This window comes from Neolamprologus multifasciatus, chromosome 5, assembly GCF_963576455.1.
Source record: "Neolamprologus multifasciatus chromosome 5, fNeoMul1.2, whole genome shotgun sequence".
NCBI lineage: Eukaryota > Metazoa > Chordata > Actinopteri > Cichliformes > Cichlidae > Neolamprologus > Neolamprologus multifasciatus.
This window is the reverse complement of record NC_140443.1, coordinates 9,407,496-9,424,714: the sequence shown is the minus strand read 5'-3', so window position 1 is coordinate 9,424,714 and position 17,219 is coordinate 9,407,496. Positions and strand designations below refer to the sequence as shown.

The following is a 17,219-nucleotide window of genomic DNA, read 5'->3' as shown; positions in this document are numbered from 1 at the left end:
GAGCAGCTGGAATCGCCTGGAGCCACCGGGAAGTTGAAATCATTGCAGCGCTTCTTCTCATGCTCGTATTCGACGTAAACATTCGTACGTTCATATTTAACGTCTGTACGTCACGCACCCGTCATCACATGTGCTTTTAGGGCTTGGGTTAGATTGACAGCAGCAGGCGACACTCCTAGCATGAATGACTCTGACACACGTTCACCGATGAGATTCTCTTGTCACTGTTACAGAAAGGTTTCATAGGTTTTTGAACACCGGTACTGGATTTTAAACAATTAAGACGGGATTGAAGTGAGGGGTTTAACAAAAGTATTGCGTTAACTGTGGAGGAATTACAGCCATTTTTCTTTGTATCCGTCAATGGCAGTTTATTGGCTGCTATTATGTGGAATGGTTTATCACTTGAGTTTTGTCTTTTTTTTTCTTGCAAAATGGTGCAGCTTAAATTAGAAAATGTTCAGCGTATTTGACAAAACAATTTAAAGAAACCCCAGGGCGTTGTAAAACTGACTGATATAGAGAAAACAAGCAATTAAGAAAACGATCTGCAGATTTTACAGCAGCAGCACATTGTTATGCACCATCATGAAACCATTAGCTGTAATAGAACGTGTTTGTTTTTAGCTGTTCACTTCCCCCTGAAGGGTGTCTTTAATCTGTCTGGCTCGTCAAAATCCAAATACTGTTCTGATTAAAGTTGGATGTCTGCCACTTGAATGGAGAGTAAACTTGGAGCTTTAATCAAGATAACCATTTTCATTGTTCCCTTCAAAAACTACAGATCCCACAAATTATAGCTTTGTCCATCCAGGCATTATCCCATCACACATGTGAGCAACACTTTCTCTGATTTCACTTTTCAGGATTTACCAGTGTGGCCGAAACTGCTCTTGAATTCCAGGATATCTCAGCTGTGAAATAAGCAACATGTTTGTTTGTTTGTTTTGTGTTTCTTAACAAACTGGTAGGTTTTTTTTTTTTGTCATTTTTTTCCCCCTTTTTTAAATTTTTTGTATTGTTTTAGACAGTTTCTTTTTTTGTGTTGTTTATTTCTTTTAAGGGGATTAGATAGAAATCTATTACAAAGCCTTTTTAACGTGATATTTTTGTTCCGTTTTGGGGGTTTTGACCATAGGTTTTATTTATTTATTTATTTATTTTAGGTTTTTTTGTAGTTTTTATTATTATTATTTCATCTTGTTCTTTTGAGATTTTTTTTCTTTTGTTTTGGTGTGGGTTTTTTTCTTCTGTCTTTTTGTGTGGGTGGAGAAGGGGGATAGAGGTGGAGGTGGGTCAGCCTCGACGGTGGGAATCCTTCGCTGTGCGTCGTGACGCAGCACGTTGCAGTCCTAACGGGGCGGGGCTCGTAAACAGAGGAATCGAAATAAAGGATCGTGCAGAAATTTAGCCCAAAGTGTTTCCGTTTTCCCCGACGTGTTAAAGGTAAGTTTGGCTCGCGTGCTGAGAAATTGTTTGCTAAACATGCAGTTGCACGGATACGGTTCGGAAAGCAGCCGGGGGTTTTCACTTTGTGCAGCTGGAATGAATTTCATCTGCCTTGTGAGACGCCATTATTGTGTGTATAAACCGACGGACAAAATGGCGAAAACTGCTGAAAAATCCTGGCACCTCGTCCTCTGGCTCCCGTGGACGTGATGGAAATCTGTTGGCAGAGACCGACCCATCAGCGGGGCAAGCTTTGCGCCGTTTTGTAGGCGCTCAGCGTTTTGCGTAATGCAAACAGCACCTTTTCTTCAGTTGGGGGATAAAAGGCCTCAATGAATGAAGGGGGTTTGGCACCAGCGGCAGTTTTAACCCTGTGCATACACAAAATGGGCCTCAAACCAGTGAAGCCAGTTAAACCAACAGTCCTATTCAATTTCTAACTAGTATTAACAGATATTTATGAGCTGTAATAATTGTACATGTGCAGTGTGAAATTTATAAATCTTTATTGTATCTTTTACTCCTCAGAACTCATACTGAATGTTTAAGTTTAGCATGTTTTGTTTACCTGACGGACGTGAAGAAATTACCTGAAATTGGTGATATAACTACTCAAACATACACCTTTAATACCGTTAATAACACATCTTGAATCCTAATAATATACTTGTAAAATAAATAAAATCTACGGATGCACTAATTTATAAAATGCGAACTTCAAAAAACTTAAAAAACAAAAACAGCTATTTGTCAGGTAAATATCAGCTACTGACATCGATCCACAGGTACAGTACTGTTTATGTAGTTGGGGTTTTTTTGCGAAGTGGTAAAATTTTGCATATCAAAAATTTTACTCACAAAGCCAAACAATAGTTGTGCTCATGATCTTTTCTGGTTCTTCAGGTAAATCTCCTGTGATGCCGATTCGCCGAGCAGCAGCGACTCCGACCCAGGAGAAGACACCCTCCGCTGCAGCAGAGAAAGGTAAGGGTGAGGTAGTCCTTCACCTGCACCCTGTCAAACCCTGGCCCCGCCGATGGCTGGCCCGCCCCCTGCCAGCCATCAGTCGCTTCTGTCCCATTGTTCAACTTCAACCAATCATTCATTCTCTCACGCAGAACGAACAAAACTCATCTCCAGATTTTTTTCCAGCAGTATTTATTAGGAAAATAGAGTACTTTAGGTTTCTTGTATACTTTATAGCAGTTATACATTCACATTTATATTATATAGTTACAGTTTCATATATACAGTTTCATATAGATTTGATTGTTTACTGATTAGTGTTTTATATAAAATGTTTTTGTATTAGTTTTGTCTCATAAGTAATTCAAAATATATCATCTTAATTGTGTCACTTGACTCATAATCCTGCAGATTTATCACACATTTGTACTAAAGCCTCATTATGCTTTTATGTTGTTTTATGTTCCTGTTTATTTTTATTATTTTATTTTATTAAAAAAAATACACTAATGTTGCATTTTATGTAATGCAGGGTTTTCCCTTCCAGTTTTATTTTTTCATTAAAAACTTTAAAGACCTCGAGTCATACTTTTATGTAAGTTTAATAATATCAGCTTTACACTATGAAGAAAAATAAAGGCGGTATAGTGTTTTTAAGGTTTTATTTTTAATGCTTTCTCAGAACCTGAAGCCTCCTCGGAGGAGTCGCCTGCTACCGAAAAGGAGCAGGCCGCGTCATCAGCCGCAGCAGCCGATGGCGACGAGGGCAGCGCTGCGGGCAAGACGGCGCCCGCAGAGAACGGGGAAAAGGCCGACGGTGCTGCAGCGGAAAAGGAAGGAGAAGGGAAAGAGAAGAAAGAGTGAGTTTCACCATAAGATAGTCTGCAAGCGTGAACAGTGCGATATTTCACTTTGATAGCACTTTTATCTGTTTATATTATCCTTACCTCTGCTGGATAACTGCAGACTGCTCCTCTCGTGCAGTGTTGCATTTCTAAAAGATGTGAGTTGTCACATCCACATTCATTCCCTGCATCATAGCCATCAGACAGATGTGCGCAGTCTTGGAGGAGTCCAGGAGGAGAGGACAGTGGCATCGTAACAGTGTGAGGATTTTCTAACGCCCCAGTCCAAGTGATCAATGATATATACTCACATTTTGCCCACTAATAAAATCTAGCACTTTAGTTTAGCTCTGATGATCACGGTTTTTGGGCTGGTCGCAAGCCTTTATGGACTCTTTTGTTTTTGTTTTTCTCCCCTATAAACTTTAGCTTTCGTAACATAGAATTTTGGCCTCCTCCTCTTCTTCTCCCAGACCTTGCCAAAACAGACCTTTACCTTTTTTCTTTTTTTTTTGCACATTGATCATTAGCGCTGCAATTCAGTGAGGGTCAAATTACCATGGTGGTCATTAAGACAGATGTTCTCAAATTTCATTTTGTCTTTCCCGTCGGTGACAAACGGACAAAGTGACAAATGCAAGGACTGCGCGGCTGGACAGTGCGCAACACACTGCTATGTTCTCCTACTAAGGTGAGGATGTGATAAAGATAAGGGTGGTAACGATCACAGTGAAATATCGCTTTTAAAGAATCAACCGTCATGACTGAAATTGTGTCTTGCTGCTTCTGGCAACAGGTTGAAGGATGGCTACAAGTACGAGAAGTCTAAAGTCAAGAAGGTGAAACGGACGATTCCGGCGTGGGCTAGCGTCACTGCGAGCAAAAAGGTCCCTGTTACCAACTTTGCTGGCACTCAGAACAAAGTGGATAACATCCTCATTGAAGCCATCACGGTGTGTGCAAACACTGTAAAGTGAATCTCTCGGCACACAGCCGCTCTCTCGATTATTTATTTATTTGTTGTCCGTGTCCTTTGTAGTCTTGCAATGACAGGTCTGGAGTTTCATACCAATCTGTCATGAAATATATCGTGAAAAAATACCCAGGGATGGAGCTTGACAGGAAGAAGTTCCTCATCAAGAAGTCCATGAAGAAACATTTGGAGAAGGGAACCATCAAACAGGTGAAGGAGCCAAGAAACTGTCAGAAGTGCTCTGTTTTTCTCAAGGATTTGTGGTTTTAAGTCTACTTACTTGTGCTTTAACTGTCTCTCTCACGTAGTTGAAGGGGAAAGGTCTTTCAGGGACCTTCGCCATTGGGAAGCAGACTCCCCTGTCTAAGGTACGTCACAACAACTTGCAAGATGCTCAGTCTTAAAACTTGTTGGGAATTTCTTAGGGTTGAGTGTTAGCAGTTTCCCCGTGTTTGAAGTCCTAAAGTCGAGCCAAGCATCTGGATGTAGCATGTATACGAATGCTTTAAATCATTTCAATTGTGAGATTTGCTCTAAGCCCAGTTCATGAGCACTACAGCTGGTAGGTAAAACAAAGGAGACTACACCTCAACGATCATCTCCTGGTACTCTTCTGCATCACAAATGCTTGTTAGAAGCCCTAATCTGACAACTTCCTAATTTTTGATGCATATTTTCTCATTCTCTCTGTAAGAGAATGAGGAGGGGGGGGGGGGATCCAGTGTTTTTAATCATCAGCACACTTGTATATGCCACAATTAATGTTGATGGGATTCTCCCAACAAAGCCAGAGCAGATTGACACTCTGAGAAGGACAAATTCTTGGTCTGTAACTTGCGACTGGATGGCTATGAAGTGTGAGCGTTAGCTGATTTGTCACCTTGAGATGTGGAGAAGGTCTTCTGCTGAAGTGCAGAGTGAAAATTGTCATTTTGCACATACAAATCATCAGAGACTTCCAGGGTACAATTTTGAAATTGGCGACTGCAAAGGAAGTGGTCTAGATGTCCCCAAGGAGACGCACTTGCAGGAGATTTAAATGTTTTTTTTTAATTAAGGTAAAGTGTTTGATATGGGCCTAATGTGTAGTGTCAGCATTTTCCTTTTTGCCATTTTTCCCCGAGACTGGGATATTTTGGTTGTAATTGTCATGTCTGTAAATGGATGTTGTTTTAGAAAGCTGCTCAGAAGCAGGAGTCTCTGGGAGACGCTCTTCCTCTCATCATCACTCGGCTCTGTGAGCCCAAAGAGGCCTCCTACAACCTGATCAAGAAGTACCTGGAGCAGCACTTTCCCCGCTTTAACATCGAAAACAGGTGCAGCGTATCACCTCTTCTCTGTCTAATGTTGTTTCAAGATGCAAGGTGCTCTTTATCATTGACTCGTTTAATTCGTATATAAAATGGGACATAGGCATAGACTGTATATAAAAGATGGTTGTGCCATTGTGGTCAGAAGTTGCCATACACTCATCATGGGCAGGAATGTCATGGTAATTTTGGGCTTTTAAATATTTAAACTGTTTTTCCGGGGTGGAATGATTGTACAGCACGTGTACTGACATACCAATACTGCTTTAACTGTATTGTGTTTAAAAGCTGTAAGCTGAAGATTATTTACTCCTCAGGCCAGAAGTGTTGAAGTCCGCCCTGGTGAGGGCTGTTGAGAAAGGGCAACTGGAGCAAATAACTGGGAAAGGAGCGAGGGGGACTTTCCAGGTAAGCATTCTTAACACTTTGTTTTGCTCAAAAAAGAGGGATGCATTTGTTTGTTTGTTTTTAATGGGGAACAAACATTTAATTTCTGGTTAAGAAAAGGCCTCCTTGGACAAAAAAATGTCTTCTGTTAACAGAAAATGAAATAGCAGAGCAGTTCTAGATAATGTCTTTTTTTTTTTTAAAGTCGGACCTATCTCAGATAGTCATGTAGCAGTTGCCACCAGTTACTAACACCTAAACATTTCAGGACCCGCTTTGTTTCCACGTCACAAACAGGACAGGACCACAGAGCCAGTCAGTGTGCCAGCTCGGGCTTCATTGTTCTTTTATACTTTTGCATAGAGGTAAACGACAGGTTGTTTCTTTGTACGTGAGAGAGCTGCAGACTTTGTTTCCTAAAGTGCTTCTACCCACCAGCTGAAGCGTACCGGCAACAAGGTCCTGCTCAAGGGTGGCACTTTGGAGGACGCCATCACAGCTGCTATCACAGCCATGAATGAACCGAAAACCTGCAGCACCACAACTCTACGGCGATACCTTTTAGACGCCAACAAGGACAGAAAGGAGTACCAGTTAGGTAAGTCAGGTAATCCTATGTGGCTCAACAGGATTCCTGAGGCCGATTGCACTACATGGTCATAGTAAGGGTGCCTTATCTACACATGCTGCACCATCTGAAACTACAACTAGACACAACACTCGCTTTCTCTTTAAACAAATCACAAGAAATGCAGCAGGTGAACCCTTTAAACCTGGTTCTTATGACTGAGCCCTTCAGCTTTCTGCAATGATTTTGGTTTTTTGCTAGTAAACTATCCCCTCACTCTTATTTTGAAAGTTAATTTGCTGCTAGGCATGTTTCATTAACAGCAGACTGACGGGTCGCTGTTGTTGAGGTTCTCAGTGTCATTCTGCGGTCTCTCTGTTTTGTGGACTTAAACTCCTTCACCATGAGCTGCAGCTGCAGACGGTAGTTCATGTTTTCTTCCATATTATCTGAGACCCATTCAGAACCTGCAGGCAGTGGAGAACTGAGCTGAGTTCATCACCATCTGCACAGCATATCAAGGACTACCGTCACCAGCTGCTGTTCAGGATGATGGAGGATCTGCGCGACTATCTGATAGCTGCAGCTGATTAGGACTATAATTTCTTTCTTTTTGTTTTGGTTTTTTTTTTTTAATTAAAAAATTAGCCAGCAGCTCAAACACACATAGCACAAGTTTCAGTTAAAACTTTCTTTGCATCAACAATGGCGTCACTAACAGAACTTTTTTTTTTCCTCTCTTCTCTTTAGTGGCCAATCTTCGGAGGACCCTGACAAAGTGTAAAGTACTCGGATGGATGGAGCAGATTACTGGTCACGGCTTCAACGGGACCTACCAGCTGTCGTTCCCTTTCTACCCGAGGTATTTCACTTGCATCTGGAAATCCCCAGCCCTTTAATACTTAATTTATTTTTCTTTCTGTCTGATAAAGGAGCTTTGTCTGTGCAGCTTCTGGAATTCTTTGTTCTTTCTTTTCTTGATGTTTGATCCTTTTTTCTTGTCCCCTCCTCAGTCCCACCATCCTGTACCCAGACAAGTTCAAAGAAATTCCAAAGAAAGATGCTGCACCTCCGACCAAGCGAAGGCGAACAGTTGAATCTTCAGACGAAGACGAGGAAGAATCAGAAGAAGAGGAAGAGTCTGAGGATGAAGCCCCGGCCCGTAAGAGGTGCATATACCTGTTGCAGCTCGACTCCTAATTACATGCTTTAGTTAAACGTTTAAAGATGGGTCCTACTCCATATATCAGTCCACTCTTTTGTAATGACAGCCATCCATCCCACAATGATTAACAATTCAAGTGGAGAATGATTTTTTTATTTATTTTTAACAACTGCTTTTTGTTAAAACGACTCTTAGGAAACCTCCGAAGAGGCCTCCACCAAAGGCTCGTCGTCCTCCTCCAACCAAGAAATCTTCGAGCGCTAGTCAGTCGAAAGCTAAAGGCAGAGGACGTTCGCTCGCAAAGAAGTCTCCAGCCAAGAAAGCAGCATCTTCGGCCAAGAGCTCGGGAAAAAAACAACCAGCCCCTAAGAAGGAATCCGAATCGCCATCTAAAGCCACACCTGTCAAGAGAGGCGCCCCTGCAAAAAAGCCCAAGACACCAGCTGTTAAAAAGCTAAACAAAAGGGGGGCCAAGCGACCTGTGTCCAAGGAGTCGCCCCCCAAGGAGCCTATAGCCACAAAGGAGACGACAAGGAGCGGGTCCAAGCGCTCCAAGGCCGAAGAGTCGCCTCCTGAGGCACCTGCAGCTAAAAAGCAGGCGGCCAAAAGTGGATCCAAACGACCCGCAGAGTCGTCCCCTGCAGAGCCCGCAGTGAAAAAGGGGGCCAAGAGCAGCAAGCAGTCTGCTCGCAAGTCTAAGAGAGGGAAATACTGAACCCAGGAGCGTCTTCTACAAACTGGGCTGAATATCCAGCAGTCTGCCGCTTTAGTTTCAGTGCTTTCTCTCTCTTTATATCATTGTTTTCTCCCTCTTTATGGGGCAGTAGGGTTTTGTTTTTTTTTATTTCGATTGTAGAATAAGAACCTTATCCTACCAGTTAATTGAACTTTGAGAGTTTCTGAATTTAATTTTTTAATCACAGTGTGTAGAAAAGCTCCGTTAGTGTTATCGGCGAGGCTGCCGTCTTGGGAGACTGTAGGAACATCAAGCATACTTTAAAACTAGAGCCACGTAGCGACTTCGGTTTTGTTATGTTTTTCTTTTTCGATTTTTGGTTTGTTTTTGTTTACACATGTTCCTCGTGTACTCTGTAGTTGCTGGCAGCACACATTCCTAATCTCAAATCAAAGATCAGTGTTCTAGACAGGTGAAAACAGCGTCAGTTTTATGTTGAAAAGTGGGTTTAAAAGTTCAAAAGGGTTACTAATGTTGTTAGTACTTTATAAAAGACAGAAATTTGAAATTTCTGTGTTTTGTCCCGGGATTAAATCAAAATGTGGTCATGCAACTAATGCATACAAATCTGAACTGTAATCTGTGTTCCTCATTTATGTAGTTTCCTTCTTTATTATTATTATTATTACAATAATTTATATTTGGTTATTTAAACACATATAGCCCCCCCTTAAAAAAAATAAAAGATTAAACCTGCAGGTGCCAAGTTGAGGATAAAATACTGTTAGTATTCAAGTCACACTGAGGGGAAAATGTCTTTTTGAGGTGTGTGTGTGTGTGTGCGTGTGTGTGTGGGTGTAAACAAGCATATACACAAATTGATTTTATCGCTTCACATCTGTATTCAGTACCAAACTGTAAGAAATGTGTGTTGTGGAAAAAGGAGGATAATAGGATAATAACTTCCCTGCATGCATGTATCCCTTGTGTTGTTAAGCTTTTTTCCAAGTCATTAATAAAATGGCTATATTTGTAGACTGTTGCAGTATTTATTTTTTTTATTTAGTGGGCAATGAAAATGTCACATCTCATAGGGTGCCTTTGTCCCATTGATGATGAAAATCTAATTATTACAGCAGGAAGGTAGACAATTCAGAATAAACAGATGAAACTTATAACTAATGTTTTACAGCAACAGAAAAACAATATTCTATATACGGTAGAAGAAATGTAATTTAAATTTATGTATATATGATATATTTTCCCATCTTTAGATGCATAGCAGCAGTGTTGCACTTTGATTTCAGTCCCCAGTGGGTGCATGTGGTCTCCTGTTTGTAGAGTCTGACAGCAGCTTAAAGGAAAGGACTCTGATGTCTCATCTTCAAGGATGCAGTGGCCTGTCACTGAAGGGCTGATGATTAGTGCTGTCAGAGTGTGCTGCACGGGTGGGAGGTGTTCTTCAACAGGACTGACAGTTTAGCTGCCATTATCCTGTCACCACCTCCACTGGGTCAAGAGGTCGTCCCAGAACGGAGCTGGACATCTGAATCGGCCTGCTTCTGTCCTCAGCAGAGATGCTGATGCCCCAGCAGACCGCAACTTAAAAGATGGCGGATTGCCACCAGAAGAGGTTTTCAGGAGCTCCATCTGAACTCCAAAAGATCTTAGTCTTTATAGCAGATACAGCCCCCTCTGTTCTGTCTTGTAAAATTCAGCAGGTTTTCCTCCTGATTGTCTTTGTCATTAACCCCCCCCCACCCCCCCCCACACACACACACACACAGGAAATGTAAATGGTTAGCATAGCCTTGGGGACTGCTGCAGTACATTTAATTAAAGTAATTACACCAGGCCATTGCTAGCGCACATCGAGCAAAAATCTTCAAGGCTGAAATATTTTCCACTTACTTTAATTCCCAGTTATTTTTAGATCTTTAATAAAGAAATGCTACATCATATACCCCTCTTGCATGTATGCAAAACTTTTCTCCACAGGGCATTTGCTTTTCTATGTGGGCAGCTGTAAATTAAAGTCAAGCTTCACGTTGTTGAATTTGGAGCAGGGGCTTCTTTCTAGGTCAACACAGTGATGCCGGGGTTCCAGGAGTTTTGACTTCATGGCAGGCTTGAGCCTTGGTGGCTACAGGTTGTTGCTCAACATCCTAACCAATTTCCTCTCATCTGAGGGGGACAGTTTGGGTCTTCTTCCAGACCTGGCCAGGTGACAATGCATCCAAATAACTTATACGCATCTACAGCAGTTTGAACTGATGATGCTTCAAATTTGCTCCAAGAGAGCTTCCCAAATCCTATAAATTTACAATTCTCCTTCTTAGATCTTCATTGAGTTATTGCTTTCCCATTGCTCTGAGTGTTGGTCAGAATCCTGTCAAAGAAATCCTCCTTTTTAAGGAGAAACTACTAAAAGTAACTACATTAAAAGTTACCGGGCCCACGATGAGTGTATGTCAGCTTTTAACATGTATAACCAGAACTGTAGATGAAAAGTGAGGAAACAAGTATTGTGAGCGTTTACTTCAGCAACATTTATATTCCCACGTGTCATTATTTAAAATACTACTGAAACACACGGACTCATTGTGTATCGTTGTAATGTTGCTGCACCTTAACTTTTTGTATTTTTATATCTGTATCTAATAACACAACGTAGCATAAGTGCAGATACACATGATAAAATCTGCAAAATAATAAAATGCCATGGCGTACAAATTACAGTGTTATGGCCCCAAATATCGTTTCTGAAGTAGAAAACGAGTACTATCGGGAGGAGGTGTGTGTGTGGTGGTGGTGGGGCTTAAAATAGTCTACATTTAACTTTTGGACCCAAAGTTCATCTAGACACAAAGTTTTCCCATGCAGGCTGCCATCTTGGTAACGCCTCCAGTTATTTCTCGCAGGTTTTACCCAGTGGACTTTCAGTGCACAGCTTTTAACTATAAATTAATATAGTGTGATTTTTAAATACTAGTATTGACACATACTGTTATTTTTGGTTTTGCTGCGTGAGCTTGAATTCTTGCGCGCTGTGTGGGAATGTGCGGAGTGGACAGAAACCGCTTCAGGGGGAGGGTGATGTGATTCATTGAGCCATCTTCCGTAAGTTTCGTGTTTTGGTTGATTTAGTTCTCACGTAGACCTTCTTTTCTTTCTTCTCCTCCTCCTCTTTCTCCGCCTTTCTTCAGCTAAACTCCGCCTCGGAATACCGCTGCACACCTGGGGGTAACGGCTGCAGGTAAAAGTGTGACGGTGGGGGGGCCTCGGTGTGCGTTTGGTCGGCGTGCCAAGAAGACGCGGAGCGGTCCGAGGGTGAGGAGGTGGATGAGGAGGGTTTAGTTGCGACTCTCAGAGTGAGTTTCTGTGATATGAAGGTGCTGTTGTGACCTGTGCGCTCAGGTGGAGACGCCCCGGTGTAGCCTGCCGCTGCTGCTGGACTCCACAGGGCGGAAACCCTTCAAAAGTTTTGTCTTTTCACGCGTTTGTGTCTTTCTGGGTTTCTTTCGGGGCATTTCGTGGCGGATAATCCCAACAAAACAATCGAGCCTCTCGTAGCAGCAGGTTTATCTGCGACGTTAATGCGGCCAAAGAAGCGTCTTCGAAATCAGGCTCTTGCGACTGCTACGCTTATGTTTAATACCAACTCATCTTTCATGTTTCCCCGAGTATCAAGAGGATAGATAAACGCACATTAAATCTAGTCCATATGTTTTCAACTTGTTTTTAAATCTCCTTCACTCTGCTGCTTGGAGTTCTCGGGACTTCAAGTGTTGAAATCTCGTATTTCCACAGGGCACGATGGGTGAGGCACCGGTCAGAGAAGATAGTACAGTGACACGATCAGCAGAGGTATGTCTGGAAACATGACTTTGCATTTGTGTGTCTGTGTGAGTGTTTGCTTAACCTCCTGTCTTCACTGGTGAAGTATGTAGGCTCATTTCCTGTGGATGACAACTGTTTGGATGACCAGATTAAGCAGCTGCACACACAGTTGAAGTCCCTTAAAGTGAGTCTTTATCTTTCTATCTAAACCTACGAATGTGATGATAACGACTGTACCTAATGCAGTCCTGTATTCATTTAGGCATGCAAGACAAGACGGCCAGTGTCCCTAAAGTTTTCCATTAAAGGTGTGAAAATGTATAATGAGGATGAAACGGTAAGTAGAGAAAATGACAGTTAGTTTGTTTTGACCTGTTTCCGTCGCTCTCCTTTTCGTGCCTTATTGCTCGCGACCTGTCCCTGTGTGCAGATCCTCCTGATGGCCCACGCTCTGCGGAGAATCTCTCTTTCCACAGCCCGACCCGTCGATTCACAGTTTGCCTTTGTCGCGCATAACCCAGGCTGCACAGACACCCAGCTCTACTGCCATGTGTTTAAAGCAAGGCACGCCAGAGCAGTAAGGATTCTCCATTGTTCTGTTATAGTTAGAGCTCGCAGTAAATATGTATTTAAAGCTTTCTGTTTACTCCCAAATAACAACCCTGCCGCTTTCCCATGCTGGACAGAAAGTCCTTCTGTCAAGCACAGTATATTTTAAAGTGTGTGATTAAAGGTGTTCTAGCTCTGCTCATAAAAAGCAGAAACAATGACTGATTATACTTTAGCTGCAACCCCATTCAAGGTTATCTCTGTGTGCACCTATGGGCTGCTTCTGGCACTACTTGCACTCGGTGGAAGGCCTGTTCTGACTGCTTGAACATGTGTGTTTTGCGATATCACCACGTTGCTTACCAGACATTTCAAACTATTATATGGCGAATCATTACCAGAGGTGATGATGGGCTACGACCCAGAAATCAAACAATGCAAGAGTTTGTTTTTTCTTTCTTTTTTCAAAATGCATAATATGTAACTTCTCCAGACAGAGGAATAAAATTTGACATTGTGTGTCCACTCATGGTGCACTGATCGGAGGTGTGAGGCCAGACCAACACACACGTTTTTGCTCTACTTGCCAGATTTGGCTCGCTGGGACTTCACCCTCTTCCCTGAAACAGAAGTCAACTTGAAGGAGCATTGTTTTATCTCAGTGGAGCACAGCAAAGGCACAGAACTTCCATCAAGCGATCTAAAAAGAGTTAGCAGCATTGTGATTTTGCTTTTTACTTGTGTCGTACTTAGCAGTTTACTTTGTCTTCTTTCTATTCTGTTTTCCAAGTCTGTTATCATAGAAAGTTTCCAAGCTATATGTGTGCAAAGCGATGCTTTAAAAGGATTAAAATGGTCATGTGTTTCAATGACGTGAGAATGAGAACAACCTTTTAAAGTTTGCGTTAATGGTGTCACTGAAACTGAGTCTCCATATTTCCATTCTCATTATCTTGATAGGCAAACTATTTTAGAGCAGCCCAGAGTAGGGAAGTAATGCCGATATAATATAAAGCTAACATTTCTGTTGTTATCAGAAGCTTTTGACACATTAGAGGAAATTAAATCCAATAAATGTGGTCAGTACTGAACAGTTTGCCATGGTAACTCCAAATAAAACCCTCCAGTGTCACACAGGTTTGGACTAGAGAGTGATGGGAAATGTGCTTATTGATCTTATGATAACAAATTCCTTTCTGTGCTAAACTCAGATCTGATCCCAACTGACTGTTGTATCTTCAGAAGTCACCCTTGAAGCCATGCTTCCTGTGTGACACAATAATAGGTGACTCTACTGGTGGATCTGGTAGCATTCAATTGTTTTGAGCCAGTCTCACCGCATTGTAGTTAGCAGCGAGACTTGTTCCAACGTGGAGAGGTCGGCAATACTATGACACTGCAGTTGCCTCATCTCTGCGAAATGCCTGTGCTTGACTAAACGTTGTTAGCTGTGGTGTTGAAGCGCTAAGCTTTTATCAGTGCCGTTGTACTGTTAATAATTTACCTGATGAATTACTGCAATATGACACAGAATAACACTGTTTCAGTTTAACTGCTAGGTTTTCTGTATGCACCCTTCCTGGGTGGCTGTAGCTCAGGAGGTAGAGCAGGTCACCTACTGATCGGAAGGTCGGTGGTTCGATCCCTGGCTCCTCCAGTCTGCATGTCAAGTATCCTTGGGCAAGATACTAACCCCAACTTGCTCTCCGATGCATCCATCGGAGTATGAATGTGTATGAATGTCGTTAGAACGCACTAAGTATAGATAAAGTGCTTGTGAGAATGGGTGTGATTGGGTGAATGAGGCATGTTGTATACAGCGCTTTGAGTACTCCGGGAGAGTAGAAAAGCGCTATATAAGAATCAGTCCATTTACCATTTACCATTCCTCCTTTAGGCCCAGTTCCTGAACCTGCTGCTGTGCCGCTGCTTCCAGCTGTCGTACTTGGAGAAGCATCCAGAAGAGGCCCAGATCGACTCTGCTGGCTCACTGCCTCATCGCAAGCCTTCACTGCTCAATCACGGCTTTCCTCTTAGTGTCAGCGCCCTGGTTTCATTCAGAAGAGCTCCTTTTGGTGGATTATTACCTGGCTCTAAGGTTTGACTATTCTTTTCTTCTTTTTTTTAACTTCACCCAAAATCTCATGGACTAATTTAAATATTAGTTTGTTATCAAATGTTGTAATGTTTTTGCCTTTTTATATATTGTATTTCAATGTATTTTTTCCCATGTCTTCAAAAATTATTGCACCCAAGTTTTTGCACAGCACTGCAGTTTCAAAATGTATGCCTCAAAATTTCAATTATCTGTACAAACTATGTGATGTTTTCTCTACAGAAAACTCCAAAGTCTTCAGATGACCAACAAAGCAGCCAAGATGAGGTCTTTCCCATCTCCTCTCCCTCCCTGATGCGCAAGAAAGTCATACGCACCAAAGTGCTGCGCTCTGGTGCTTACCGCTCCTTCACTTTCACGCCACGCAAACAGCGCACCATTCAGGATCAACTGAGTGTAACTCAAGGTGGGCCGAGTGTTCACAGAGCGCTATCGAGGTTCAAAGAATTGATTAGGTAAAGCGACTTCATCAGTATTTGGTGAAGGGCAGTCACTGCTGTGGTGTCAGGGTTTTTTTTTGTTTGTTTAAATTTTAGTCTGCATGATGAAGTGATTTCATCTCATATGGGTAATTGTGCATTTCTACAGCGCTTACATTTTTATTTCTGTTACTAATGTTCCTTTTTAAAATTGAATATATTTCTTTGTTTTTGAGGGGTTCTTTCATCATCATCACTGCATAGCGTCCACTGAGTTGAGATCATCTGGGATGCTTCTTCCCCGTCACATGGTGATGCAATATTCCACCTTTATAAAATCTAACTTTACATTATTTCTCTTATTATATCAAAACCAGAAAAGGATCTCGACAAGTTGCCAGCGAGGCAATCTCGAGCTCCAAGCTTGTCTGAAACAGAAGAGGCACTAGCTCAGGCAGTGTGGTGTTGGGCTGGTATCGCAACGTTAGTATATCGCACATCAAATACATCTTTACATTCATAAGTGTCACTTTCCTGTTACTACATCTGTGATTTTCCTTCTTGGTATTGCAGTGAGAGCAGCTATTCACTGCTTGCAGATGATGTTCTGGGATCCTACCTTTTGTGCCAACATCCAAAAACCCCTAAATCTGGCTCTCTAATCATTCGCTTCTCCTCTGGCCCGATCACCCACCTTATTGAAAACACCCATAAAGGGAAATTCGTGCTGGAGGTAATTCTTTTGTTGGCTCATATACATGATGTGAAAACCAGATTATGATTAAATCTAATCTCTTTCACTGGTTACTTTATTTTCACAAGCTCTTATATTTTTCGTAAATGATAGAAAAGGAAGGGGGTGGTGGTGGGGGGGAGATATTGAAATATCTGATTTAATGTGGAAGTTCTTTAAATACGCATTCCCTATAATGGCCAGCAGAGGGCGGGAGCTCTGGTTGCGGAGACTTCCAATTAAATTGAGGTCTGTGGATAAAATTGCCCTCAGCTCTTTCTGACATCGCTGTCATTTGGGGCTCAGTTGGTAGTTTCAGTTCACATTTACTGAAACATGGATTTATTTTTTTTTTTAAACTTTTTATGAAATGTTGATATTAGGAGTGCAGTGGGGAGCAAGGGGTGTTTGTTTCTGTGTGATGTTAAAATGTTATGGTCAAAAACATTAAGCTTGAGGCTATCCTGTATATTAGGACTTTATAGTGGGTGACTTCCAAATTTTATACAGTCTGTGTTTTTAACTAAAGCCCTCAAGTGGCTTTTTGGGGAACTGCACTGGAGGTTTCCACTTGGCAACCACCTTAATTGACAATATTATTCTCGAAAACCATAATAATAAGATTGTTTGTATTTGATTAGAAATGTCATAGTTGATTTATAATCATGTGTAACTGGTGTCCTTTTTAATTTATTTATTTTTATAAATGTAGAAATGCAAGACTGAATTCAATTCCATGGCTGAGCTGATTGAGCACTACACAGAGACTGAGGACGAGCTGCCATGTCTGCTGAGCTATGCTCGGGTGAACCACTGCTATGAGTGGGAGGAAAACGTCAGCAAACAGCAGCCTGTAAAGCTTCAGCCCAAGCGAAGCCGAAATTAAAAGTACCCACAGAAACGAATGGGTGTAAACCCTGGACACTGGAACATGTGCACTGCCAACCTCAGAGGGCACAAAATAAGCAACACTGATCATTTCTTTTGCACATTTATCTTTTATCTGTGTTTTGGTGCGGGAAGGTTTAACTGTAAAGTCACTGTTTAATAGTGTTGGCACTTAATGTGAACAGTATCCATTTCCTAAGAGGGTGCTTGTGTGTTAAAGATATTTTGTGGTTTCTGATTTTATTATTTTTATTTCAACATAAGCTTTTAAAAATATATTTTTTATTTGTGCCTATAAAATATCAGAGGAGGTTTTTCCTTTTTTTTTTTTTTTT

The 17,219-nt window shown here is 41.7% G+C and overlaps 2 protein-coding genes across 3 annotated transcripts; both read left to right on the top strand.

Annotated features, from left to right (window-relative positions):
• Nucleotides 1-1,321: 1,321 nt before the first annotated feature.
• Nucleotides 1,322-9,374, top strand: hp1bp3 (heterochromatin protein 1, binding protein 3). Of its 2 annotated transcripts, XM_085160000.1 has the most exons (13): nt 1,322-1,446; nt 2,353-2,433; nt 3,098-3,275; nt 3,889-3,951; nt 4,057-4,213; nt 4,300-4,443; nt 4,542-4,601; nt 5,410-5,549; nt 5,861-5,951; nt 6,369-6,528; nt 7,249-7,360; nt 7,512-7,667; nt 7,859-9,374. In XM_085160000.1, exons 2-13 carry the CDS (start codon nt 2,367-2,369, stop codon nt 8,376-8,378), a joined length of 1,848 nt encoding a protein of 615 aa, XP_085016126.1. In that variant the 5' UTR covers nt 1,322-1,446; nt 2,353-2,366; the 3' UTR covers nt 8,379-9,374. The 2 variants fall into 2 exon arrangements, with proteins under 2 accessions (XP_085016126.1, XP_085016127.1); XM_085160001.1 differs by lacking the exon at nt 3,889-3,951.
• Nucleotides 9,375-11,612: 2,238 nt separating this feature from the next.
• sh2d5 (SH2 domain containing 5) lies at nt 11,613-17,158 on the top strand. The gene is given in 11 exon segments (XM_085160019.1): nt 11,613-11,710; nt 12,150-12,206; nt 12,283-12,363; nt 12,442-12,516; nt 12,610-12,756; nt 14,626-14,826; nt 15,067-15,250; nt 15,641-15,746; nt 15,837-15,996; nt 16,709-16,857; nt 16,859-17,158. Coding segments are annotated over 10 exon segments (1,206 nt in total). The 5' UTR covers nt 11,613-11,710; nt 12,150-12,155; the 3' UTR covers nt 16,911-17,158.
• The last annotated feature ends 61 nt before the right edge of the window (nt 17,159-17,219 follow it).